The 13,067-nt window shown below is 35.8% G+C and overlaps 1 protein-coding gene across 13 annotated transcripts in view; it reads right to left on the bottom strand.

Moving 5' to 3' along the window:
- Positions 1-13,067, bottom strand: part of MECOM (MDS1 and EVI1 complex locus) — a 695,135-nt gene that overhangs the window by 42,979 nt on the left and 639,089 nt on the right. For all 13 annotated transcript variants that reach the window (XM_066347369.1, XM_066347371.1, XM_066347370.1 and 10 more), the window contains 2 exons: positions 4,038-4,140; positions 370-586 (listed from right to left, as the gene is read on the bottom strand). In XM_066347369.1, coding sequence (XP_066203466.1) covers positions 370-586; positions 4,038-4,140 — 320 coding nt within the window. The remainder of the gene's footprint in view (positions 1-369; positions 587-4,037; positions 4,141-13,067) is intronic.

Genomic DNA, 13,067 nt, shown 5'->3' with positions numbered 1-13,067 from the left:
TTTTCTTAATCATCTAAATGTATCTAGAGGTAGCTTTAGTGATTAGCATATGATTACTTTAATTAGCATCATTGTTATGCTATTATCTTGATTCTTCCTCTAAATCATATGTTAAGCTTTCAGTTGGCAATAACAATGCTCAAATAAAAATAAACATTTTCTATCTAGCATCCAAATAACTAATTCCAACTTTATTGTAAATATTTTACAGATGAGAATTTCTCAAGTAAAATGATTTCTGCACATGTTACTAACACTCTAATCTGGCTCACTGTGGTTCCAAATTTCTCATCTGCATAAATTCTGAAAATTCAGCATAAGAACATTTTTATTGCAGAATAAACAAACATGCAACATGCCATTTCTAACCTTTGCAAATCGGGAAAAACTTGGTCGCATTCCTTACACTCTTGGATTGCATGTATCTCTCGAAGATCGTTTTCACTTTCAAGTTTTTGTTGAAAGTCCTCTTCCACCATCGAAAATGCAGAGTGAGGGGTACTGCACGGGAACTTTTGGTGATCTGCTAGTTCAGCCTTGGACTCAAAGAGCTGGTCACAGTCCTCACAGCGATATTGCCGTTCTTCTGTGAAAATAATTCAGGTGTTACTAAGATTGGAAAATCAGGAAGTGCTACCACAACCCAGCAGTTAACACTGAATTATGAAAGGCATAATAGAAATTACTTTATTTTCATTTCTACCACTTCAATTTTAATGTAGATTAGAAATAATATATGGGGGGGGGGGAGCATGCCAGAGCCTACACCATGACCTGAGTGATTATTGTGGTTACAGTATAGACTTCTTGTCAGATAAAAACCTTTCCAGGATTTAATATTCACAGGATATTGGAAGTAGTACTGACCACTTACTAAGCATCAGCTATTTCCTTAGCCTTGTAGGTAGATTAGTAAGATTCCTTAAAACCTGATTATAAGCAATCATATGTCAGATACTAATTCCAGTTTTTAGGAGAGGGTATCGAAACTCAAAGAAGTTCAGCAACCAGTCAGGAATTACACAGCTAAGTGGCTGTGTCATGATTTGAACCCATCACTGGTCCACATACTTCTCATTGTGCCATGATAGCTAGAGAATGCATGGGACACACAGTCTGCATCTGAGCCATGCTGAAGCCTGGTGAATATCAGCAGACTTGAAATGCTTCAGTACATTCATCATTACTTATAATGAGACACAAGATGCTTTATCATTCTTTTGGGCTAATTTATGCTACCTCAAGGTCAGTGCTAATTGGCATGGCTTTGTTAAACAGCAAACATAGCATGGATTTGCACTTTAAATCAGTAAGATAAAGAACTAGTAGTAGTAAGGACTAGCAATAACAAGGTTATATAGAGTCTAGGGATTGATGATATTATTTCTATTCTTTCCATTTGAATAGCTTTTAGTCCACTCATGCAGCCATACTGCTATGCACAGATCACACAGACACAGTCACAGAAGTCTTGAAAATAGCTCACAATGCTGAAAGACACCCAGGGCAACAACATGAGACATAATCCATGTTTTATAGGTGTGCAGCCAGGAGCTATGGCCAGTTGTTCACTGACTGAATGTTTTTGAGGGAATATTTTAGTCATCTACCAAATGCTTGGCATTTTGCTAGAGAATTAATACCTAAGAAAATCACGGGGATACACATGTGAACAGAGTATGGTATATTTTAGACAGCTGCATGCATAGGGCCTAAGAGAGCTCAGAGGAATGTGCATAATCCATCTAACCTGTGGGACAGAGGTTCGGAAAATGTAATGAGCAAGGAACGATCAGTCAGGTGAATAGGGATGAAGGCGGACATTGCAGGCAGCAAGAACAACAAGGACCCACGATGAAGGCCAGAGAGAGCATGGCAAGCTCCTGGAGGGCAAAGTCACAGTGGGGTCTGACAGGTTTATAGGGTGTGGGTAGGGGAGGAGTGGGAAAAGGAGTTGGAGAGGGTAGCAGGTCACTAGAATATTTTTAGGTCCCTGCTTGGAAAGGAAGAGAAAGCCACTGAAAGTTGGAAATCCCCACTGAAACATGGAACAAGCAGAGAGGTCAAACGGGATACCCGCTGCTGTAATCTACATACTGTACTATTTAGTTTCAATTAAACCAGTAACAGGGCACCAGACAGGTAAAGAAATTAGTATGTAGAATCAATAGGGTTTGTCAACTTTGGATGTAGATGATTAAAGAAGAAGGAGGTATTCTAAAATAAATTACCTCAGCTCTAAAGATAGTTTTCTCAGTGACATTAGGTAATAGCAATGTTTCCTAGTGTCTGTTGCACTGTACACAGATTTAAGATCTACATTTAGGATCTTGGCTAGCAGTCTGAACTCAAGCAGAACCCTCGGGCCACATACTAAATGGAAAAGGCCTAGGTTTTACGGGCAGCAAGACTGTGGTTTGAATGTTGACTACCACTTTCTCGCCACGTGGGTTACGACAATTACGTGAGCTGACATAGTCTTACTTCCCGTCAGTGTAACAGTAATAATTCCTTTCTTACACGTTTGATCTATGGGTAAAGATTAAATGAAATAATAAATGGAAAGCATATATAATAGCTAGCATTCAGTATGTGTACACTGCATGCATTTTATTTTCTTTTTCTTAAGAAAGATTAAATCCTAGAAGGATAAAATACAAATCATCATTTAAGCATTATAAATATTATATGTAACACATATGGTATGTGAATGGATATGGCTATGAAACATTGAAAACAAAAGGCAACTGAAATGGTTCAAGAGTGTTGTAAAGGAGGGTAATGTATGAACGGCAGCCCCGAAAGAAGAGTAGTCATTTCTAGTTAGGCTGTTTAGAATAGTAGACTAATCATCTAAATTTTCAAAAATAATTGTTTAAAACGTTTTATGTTTTTTGGGTTTTTTTAGATCTAGTATTAACTAATGAAAGACATCTTGAACCAGATAAAGCCCAGATTACATTTTTATCATCTAAGAATTCCCTGCTGTCACAAAGCCTCTTGGGCAGACTTCTCAGTCATGTTCAGACTCTAGCAGGCACGATGACAACAGGGTTTCTTAAAACCAATTGCTTGCCAGAGTTTCTAAGAAAAAAACCAATCTCCAAAAGGCTCCCCCAAATACAATTGGTATAACCTACAAAGAGGTGGAATGCAGTTCTACCAAAGGAAAAGAGTTCAAGTGAAGAGGCCGCAGAGAGGTGGCTTCCTTAAAAGGAGCGGCGGAAGCAGAGGTGAGGCTCTCCCTGCGAACGCATGGGGGCTGGCAAGGGGCAGAATCTGCACCTCTTAGCTACGTTGGGATGGGTAACTCTTCCTGTGGTCCTTCCGACTGCAAAACACTCTAAAGACAACACTAGATGAGGTTAATCCAAATCATATTACATTAAAAGATAGCAATAGGAAAGAGAAAGAAAAAAATGTATTAAATTCTCATCCCAATGATGCAAAAAATACAAGAACTTTTTCTTAATCTTCTCTAACCATACATTATTAGTAATTAAAATTCTTTTTGATCCCCCTTCTTTTGAGTTAGAATAGGTCTCTGGCACTAAAAATGCCTCTGAACACCTCATCTGTACTTTTCTCCCAATCCTCCTCCCCACCTGCCCTCTGGTCGTACTTGTTAGGATTCCGCTCCAGTAGAAACACTTCTCTCAGTAATATATTAGACGGGAGAAACAGCTGCTAGATTTATAAAGCTCAAAACCAAGTTCTCTGGAATGACTCTTGTACAGTGAAAAAACTCTCCCCAAAGCCTGATGTATTGACAAAAGGGTTAACTATGTGATGTCTCAATCTAAATATTCAAAATTCCCTTTGCCTTCCATTTCAGGGAAGACCTCTGCTGAATTTAGCTTCACAGTAATATTAGCCAGATGTCAAGACAATAGCCACTCCAAGAGAAAGAATGTGTTAAAACTGATGCTGAAAAGCTAGGAAAACTAACAAACATCAAGTGTGATGGCCCCTTTTGGACTCTGCGTCAGTCTCCAAATGATGAGGGCCATAAAGGCGATGGTGTGGGCGGTACTAACCGTGGATATCCGGAGCCATAGTATCATGGGGATAGTCTTCACTCTTCATGAACAGCAGGAGCTCCTCTCCTGGTGCAATGTCTGCGACTACTCGATAAAATATCTTCAAAAGATCAAAACAGGGTGGGGTGGGAATAAATATATAAGTGAATAACAGCAAGAGGCAAGGTTTACACTAACACATCTGTACATTTTCTCATACCTTAACAAAAATATTCCTTTTATTTTTCCCCCAAAGCTGTGTGACTTCTTATCTTATATACTGAAAATTAGCCCTCCAACCATAAATGGAAATATGTGAATCCCATGCCGATTCACAAATCTTTTCCAAATCCTACGTCACAAATCAAGTGTTCTTAATGCAGGCTTGATGTCACATATACCTGGAGTAATGTTTAACAAAGAACTTTCCCTTCTCTGAATTCCTCATGCTAGTGAACCACACACATTGCTCCGAGTTGAAAGCTTCTTACATTATCCAGCAGTAGTCTAGCTGAGGGTGGCAGGGGATACAATCATCGCCATTGAGCATTTTCAAAAATAGCACCTTCTCAACAAGGTATTTTTAAGGTGATAGTTTGGAAGGATGTGATACTGAGAATTAGACAGCAAGGTCTGTAGAGAACACAGTCAAGGGAGAGTGTTTTGTTTTTCAAAACTTAACCCTCCCCTCCCCAATCAGGACCTGCCCTCACACCCTTGCTTCTGATTCCACTCTTTGAAAGCAGGCATTATGCCTTCAATTAATTCATTTACTGGGGCTTATTCCCCTCATTTTCTAGCAAAATGTTGTAGAGAGGAAGGATTTAATAAATCCATTAATGACTACCTAAAAAGCGGTGGGGCAAGTATGAAAAGAACCCTGGCCTATAATTTCTAAGAGCTACCTACGTTTTCCCTAACCAGCTCTGTGACCTTAGGCAAGTCATTGAACAATTTACTTGTCTGAACATCAGGATTTTTTTCATTTACAAAAGCATTTAATTCACAATATGTACAAACATAGAATCATTATGTTCCACAGGTGAATCTAACACAATGTTATATATCAGTTATATTTCAATGGAAAAGAATTTAATCATGAAAATATTTAAGGTGTTATTTCATTTTACCATAAAAATGTTTAGTTTTTCATTTTATTCTAAGATTATTAAACAACAAGTCCATAACCAGATGGAGGTTATGAAAGAAAGAATGAACTTGTACAATTAACTGGTAAAATTGAGACCAATTATATTCACACACACACACAATGCAACAATGATAACAACAAAATAGGGGTTCAGTCCTACTTCATCTCAATCCAATTGGGGAGAAAAATCATATAACAACAGTTGGTAAACCTTACTAAGAAATGAGAAAGGTTTATTTTTAGAAGACACTGCTCTAACTACAATTTCTTGCAGGATCATTTGATATTTCAAACCAAGAAAAGTTGAGTTAGTTGTCTTATAAGCTCAACAGAAATGTGTGTAATTTTAGTTGTGTTTATTTGTTTATCTTTTGAGAAGCAGAAGCCATCAAACATAAGTACGTGCCTCTTTTTTTCCAGTAGGTGGCTCTAAAGTCCAATTGTTTATTTTTCTATAAAAAGACCAGAGCACAAAATTGTGCTAAATTAAAAAAAAAAAAACTCAATGAAGAGTATTTTCCACTTAGTTAGTTTCTTTCCTATTGAAATAAAATCTTTTTTCATTCAACAGTAATTTAATTGTGTGAAGCTGATTTCTAGAAAATAATGTCAAACAAAAAATGTTGTATATGTTCTAATATAACCTAAGATTCTTTATATCTATCTATAGGTCGGATGCAGACTATTTTAGGAGACTTACCATTGTTATGTTTTCTTTCTATAAAAGAACAGGGAATTTATAGTTTACATCTTATTAAACTTAACTTTCTTACTTTCCTTTTTTGGTAATACACTGAGAGATAGTCCTGCTCAAAAAGTTATCAGATTTTTTAAAAAAAATTAATGTGCATTTGCTTTTTTCCCCAAACCTTTCAGTTAGTAAATGCTTATAAGTACCCTGTTTCATTCTGGAGTTCTATTTCCCCTTAGAAAACAATAGACTTCTCTCAACACTTAGAATCACCTCTTTTTTTGGCGTCTCTCAAAGGTTTAGCTTATTAGCTTCCTTTCCAACAACATGTTGACATTTGAATTGTGACATATTAGAACTTTTCAGTGGCTTCTCGGAAATAGTGAGGTTAAAGAGACAATACCCTGCAAGACCGTAAAACAGTGCAGTTGTCTCTGTTGGGGAATGCTGCTTAGACATACATGCCAGACCATTTTTAGAAACTATTATGATATCATTATTTCTTTGCAGTCCACTATTAATCATGTCTCTTTTAATTCCATTTTAGATTTACTCAAACCTATGTGAACAGTCCAAGAAACAAAAGAAAATGATAGATACATTGAAACTATATATTATAAAGACAATTCTCTTTGCAGAGACATAGATTACTACTGTAATTTCCCTTTAAGTGTCCAGATTGTCATGTGAAGAATATTGAGTACATAAAAAATAAAAGACATGCAAGAGTGTTGATGTTGGCTTTATTTACTGGAGGTAAAAGGTGACATTCCAGGCCATGAAAGGCAAGGCAAAGCAGAGTGGGTTTTAACTTCAGGGTGTTCTTTTCGATTTTAAGTGAATTTTTATGGTGCTTATGAAACTGAGGTTTGAAAAGAACTGGCAAGCTCCAGCTGTAATGAGGGCAGATTCTGGGCACGTTTTCTCATATAGCAATAAGAATGTGCCTCAAAGCCCCATCTACCACTCCCTTACACGGGTTTCAAGGTGTTACTACCACTACCACTTGAGATCTTCACTATATCTCATCTCTTAGCATGTTAGAGAAGCTTAAATAAAATTATGTTTCTCCTCCTATAATTACAATTGCCCAAATGTATAATTTGAATACTTGAATCCAGAGATGTCTACATATAAAGTTAGCTTACATTTTAGCAATAATAATATACCAGCAGGCATTTGAGAAGTGAGCGGTGAAGTTTAAAGAAAACATAATGACAATTTGTTGCCTCAAAACAATTATGTGGGGGAATGGTGGAATGTAATCTTGGAGAAATAGAGCCATTCAGAAAATAAGATATCACATCTATGTTATAAAGTAGGTGTTCTGGCAAATAAAAATATAATAAAGAGCAGAAGTGATTTATGTAGTTTTTCCTGCAGGTTTGTGTAGCTTTTCCTGCAGGTTTGTACAGTAAGTCTGCTTGACCATGATTATAAAAAATAAAATCATAATGTCTTTAAAATCAGTGGAGCCTCAAATTCTCAGCTATATTGCAGTCCCATGAATTATATGTCATCTGAGTTATGTGCCAGAATCAGAGTCACTACTAATACAACCTCTCTGGTTTTTGTGTTGGAGAAAAATGGAAGAAAATCAATTACTTTGTTAAATTTCATTTAAAAAAATGTTTACTGGTCTCTTCTCCCATCAGGGGGATTTATGAAAAAAGTTTTCTAGATTCAAACTAAAATTGTCCTGGATTTGGGATTTTTGGAGGAATTCAATTCAACTGTATAAAGAGAGGCTCAAAAGTCCCAAATACTTAGAAAAAGTTTGAATTGTTACAAATGAGTTGTTGATTTCTTGTTTTGCTGTTTCTCATAATGCTCTAGTAAAAGAAATTTCTCAGCCCTCACAATATAAGGTAAAAGCTAAGGGGAATGGGACCTTATAGTAAGATAATAGGATTATACAAGAGTTCGATTTCTTTAAAAGGCATGATAAAATATTTTAAAGATTTTAAAACATAATAAAGTATGTTGACTCCTTTAAAGTTTTCTTTTTGGTAGCTAATACCAAATTCCATAAACACAACAAGTTATAAACATGGCCTAGCTCTTCATACATTTGAAACTTTTGAAAGTTGAGGTGGTCATTTCATTTTATCACACACAAAAAATTAATTTCCCAATAGCTTGCTAGACTCTTCTTGTTTTTCCAGAAAGTTATATTTCTATTTTTAAACTATGGATGTTATATCTGCACCACTAGATACCTGAATTTATAAGAATAAATATTTAGAATAAATGTTTTCATAAATCTTTTTGTATTCTTTAATTTTTAAATTTTGCTAAAATAGCATACTAATAAAATTTCTTAATATGTTAAAAATTTCAAATCATTCAATATTTGAAAATAAAACTAGAGATCTCCTAAATTGTTTACTTATACTACTGGTAAAGTTCATAATTTAAGGCATAAATATAAAATTACTCATGAATATAGGAATTACTGTGAATATAATTATTATATTTAATTTATTTTAATCAAACTTTGAAACCAGTTCCAAAAAAACCATCAATTTCAAAAGAATATTAATTCAGTTAATATTCACAAATCTATGCTATGGATAAAATGCAGCGGCAATGTGGATTTTAGACTTCCAAAAGGTATATTTTCATACAATGTTATATATAAGTATATATGTGCTTAGATATTTCATATGTAAATATAAATGTGGCAAAGTACACATTTGGGGGAAATTTTAAAACCTGCATAAAATATTAGCAATCTCATATTTTACATATTAATATAACTGTTTAATGGTATATAATTGATTCTGCTTATATACCATATGTTATATGTAATTATATATTATATAGTTGGAATTGGAATTGAACATATTTTATAGAATATCCATTTTCTTTTGTTATTTTATTACAAGAAGATAGTCACTAAGGAGATTATGGACACATAAGCATTTTGATAGGAACATTAATAGGCTGTAAAAGTCTTTCAGCTTCTGCTTTATACTGTCAGGGCTGGTATTCCACCTACTCCTCCATCAGTTTGATGATACCACCATTTGTATTTATAAGTGGAAATAACGTGGGTTCTTGTTTATTATACTATAAAATAGAAAAATCTAGAATCTGCGAGACCAGCCTGCTATCTATTTTGCTGTGCTCAGATCAATTTAAAGTATTATGTTGTACTATTGAGACAGAAGGAAAAATTCAGAGCACAAGAAGAAAAACAAGACAAAAATGCCACATTATTTAGTTTTAAAAAGATGAACAAGGCTTCATTGTTATGAATCTCTGTTTATTTTTCCTGGTCAAGCACTGGAAGTTTTATTTATGCTTAATACATTGCATTTGACATGTCTAAAAAGGACAGAAGTGTGAATTATGAATGACCTTCAACCTAGTCAGGAAGTTGTAATAATTGAAATAATAGAGAAATATACTCCCCACAAAATCTGCACTGAGAGACAACTTTTTCAGATTATTGCTGTCTTTTCATTTTGAAGTTGACAGTTGATTTTTTTTCTCTTTCAGCTTCCAACATTCAGTTTGAGTGCTTTATTTTCTATAGCTTCGTTCAAATTACCAGTCAGGAGGCTAGAAAAAGCTAAATGGAACTTGAACGTTTGGAGGTTAGGTGGGAGGGGAGGTAGATGACAGTTTGCATACATGAACAAAGTCAACATTTGATATGAACACATCTGTCAGTCCTGGTGCTGCAGAAAGGTAACACCAAGTCTATAGAGACAATGTGTGCATATGTGCTGGCCTTAGTAAACATAGCCTGGACCCCTCATCCACCCACAGCAATGTGGGAAAGCCCAATTCAGAAGGGCAGAAAGTTATGTCAACTATTCAGCTTCTGGAAGAAAGGCCCTATCATACATTCTGAGCCTGATTAGTAAGAGATAGCAAGAAGTGTCTTCATCAGGCAGAGAGACTGATGGCAGAATGTAAAGATATCTGTCCAACAAAATGAAAATTTATCATTGTCTGAGCTTTGCTAAAAGCCAACTATCCTTAGTTTCCTTAGTTCCTCCAAAGAGATGGTATCCTATATTTTTCTTTAGGATAACAGTCTACACTGGAAAGTATCAGGCCTCATCTGCTATTTCTGCTTCCAAAATGAAAAATATGTATCCGCTGGTTATTTTCAGGACAAAAACACTCATGGAGAAGTCCCCCCACACACACGCACATATTTTTAGCTGTTCATTAATAACATGAAGAGAAAGCCAACTATCTTCATTGAAACAAAACAGAGAGAATTGACTGCTGGTCCATAAATAGGGCAAGTAATAAAGGTCCCTTATTATACCTGGAACAGTGTACCCAACTCAGATGCCTTGCAAGTCATCCCTTTAAGTAATCTCTATGGATCTCTCTATAGACAGCACAAGAAATAACCTTAGACACCTGTCTTTAATGTGGCCATTTCATCTGATACTATGAAAACTGATCATTCTGGATGGTTTCAGAATGTTTGGGAAGAGCTCCATTATTTACGTGATTAGGAAGCTAAAGATCATCTTTGGATTTTTCACTAGGCCGAAGGCTTTCCTTGTGCCTGACCAGTGTGTTTTCCCCCTTGACGGCTTGTAACATAGTCTGAGGACCATCCCTTTGGTGCCATTCCAGAAACAGCTAGAGTCCAGCATGGGTGTGATGCTTGGAGATCTTCCTGAAAAAAGTGTTGTATACCATGCAAAAATTAATTAGTTAAAATGTGTACAGAATACTTTAGGTTGTTGTATTTTCCATGTATGTGGTCTGAGATTCTTAGTAAAATTTCTAGTCTGTGTCATGTTATGGCAGTGTTGTGTGGTGGAGATTATTATATGAGGAAAACTTTTTTTTGAGGGGGGATAGAGGGAGGCAGTGCCATATGTTTTCTCATGTAAATATCAAGTGGCAAACTATGTCTGAGACAGTTTCATCTTCAGGTAAAGGAAATAACTTATCAGCCAGACAACATCCCCCAACATCAGCTTGGGCATCATTCACAAAGCCAGTCTCTGGGTATCACCAGCTGGCATTCATCTTAAAACAGCAGAGCATAACTTTGATATAAAAGTGGAACTGGACTTAAAAGCAAAGCAAAGAAAATGCCCAAGGCCAATAATAATTGATTTTAACATCAAAAGAGGTCACTGAAAATGCGGACAGAAACCCTTGTAAAGGAAGAACGCATTAACAAATTACCTGACAATCTAACGCAAACATTTTTTAAAAGTGGAAAGAAGCTAAGAAGTTACATTTTGCTTTTTACAAAGCTGACATTCCCTTCTTTTTTGCATAAATTGCATTAATTGAATGATGCAGGAAAGAGGGGTTTTTTTCTCTGTAAAAAGCCAAAGAAAATAACTGGATAATTGAGCCAATAATAAGCCTGTAATAATACTTTGTCTCTAGTGTCACAGCGCTCTGATACAACCATTGATGTGTACCAAAGGAGAGAGAAAGTGGGTATGCCAAGTCAGCCATGATTGTCCTGGAAGCAGTTAAAACTTTATAACGTAGAGCACAAACGAGAACAATGCCTGTTCCAGCTGAAAACACTGTAGAATCTTGCTGCTGTTCATTAACCAGAAGAGAGCTGGCAGAATCTCCTAAGTGAATTCCAACCTGTATTCTCAGAGGGGCACTTGTTCTTCTGTATCTTATTTCTTCAAAATATACATCAGGCATTAGATAATCTCTTATTGACACATTTCTTTTTACTCAGAGTGAAAAGCAGACATCTCTTATTCTACTTACTAAATACCAGCTGTCAAGGGCCTGTTTAAAATGAAAGGACTTATCGCCTTGTGTAAATGACAAGATTAATAATGCCTTGGGTTTCTGAGAACTTTAGTCCACTTGTAGACCATGTTAGGGCAGTCCAGAAGTTTGAATGAAATCATGTTCCTTCCTATGATGCAGATTACATACAAACATATAAAATGTTACCCCAAAGCACACACCCAGATCATTCTAATTACCATGAGTGGAAAGGCAGGTGTTATTTAAGTCTAAAAAGTCAACTTTCATGAATTATGCCTTAGTGATCTGTCTGATCACAACCAATGTGGTTTCACAAAGAAGCATTAGAGGAAACCTTGTATCCAGAGAGCTATTCCCTAAGTATACAAAACTATCATAAATGAGAACTGGCATTGTTTGAAGTGGACAGAGAGTCTATGGGTCATCTAGCCACTGATGTAGGTGAAGGGTATAGAATTGTGGAGGTATAAGGAAACTCATCAAAGAATGAAGGGAGAGGCAGAATCAGGGAGACACCAAATCTAAAGCAGTGTGCCACATCTACCCTTCAAAATGGTTGGTACAAGCAAGCTATCTAGCTACAAGAAATCAAAGAAAAGGACATCAAAATATGCAGAATTTAAAAAAAATCAGTGAATCATCCTAATGTTTGGCCTACTTGGCCTTTAATACATGGGTGCTTCCAGGTGTAAATAAAATCTCTGAATAACTAATACACCATTTTCGAGCTTCCTCCGCATATCTGGTCCTCTTGAAGACCTGTTCTGGAAAGAGAACTTGTCATCCAGCCCTCGGCTTTCGCTCCTGCCTTGCGCTGCCTCAGTGCCAGTTCTTTCTCTTGAAAGCAAAAAGGGACAACTTCATATTGTTAAAATGTAAAAATATTGAAGCATTGTCTGTCTCAGTAAAAATGTCCAGCTAGACACTGTTTGACAAGCAGTATACCTATGTAGCACTGTATAGAACCTTTAAGGAATAAGGGGAAAAAGCATTAGGACTTCAAGGATAAAGATCCTTAAGTGTTTTTAATGCATCTACTATTTTATGACTTCAGTGTGATTTTGGTCTTAATTTGCTGTTACAGAGATAAATTACTATAGTTAATACAACATTTTCAAGGGAAATAAGGCTATCAGCCAGAAGCTGAGGCTACTCAGAAATGGTTTCGCAGCTTTGCCAGTCTTTTTAGAATTTCTATCTCTGAAAACATTGCTGCAATAATTTTGAAAACATGAAATGAAATAGATCTAAAAACATTCAGTTGAGTCTTTCTAGGCAGTATTGTCAAGAAAAAAACAACTTCCACAAAGCTAAGTCTGGTTTGCAAAAAAATGTGAAATATAATAACTCAATCTACTGGAAAATTGAAACTCAGAAAAATCTCCTCTAATGAAATCTTGTAGAGAGGTATTAGAAAAATGTTAACAAATAGCTTTTGTTTTTATGATACAAAACAGGCTATAATCTTTATCAA

The sequence above is a fragment of the Saccopteryx leptura genome, chromosome 8, assembly GCF_036850995.1.
Source record: "Saccopteryx leptura isolate mSacLep1 chromosome 8, mSacLep1_pri_phased_curated, whole genome shotgun sequence".
Classification (NCBI taxonomy): domain Eukaryota; kingdom Metazoa; phylum Chordata; class Mammalia; order Chiroptera; family Emballonuridae; genus Saccopteryx; species Saccopteryx leptura.
The sequence above is the reverse complement of the archived record's forward strand: the minus strand, read 5'-3'. Positions and strand labels throughout refer to the sequence as shown.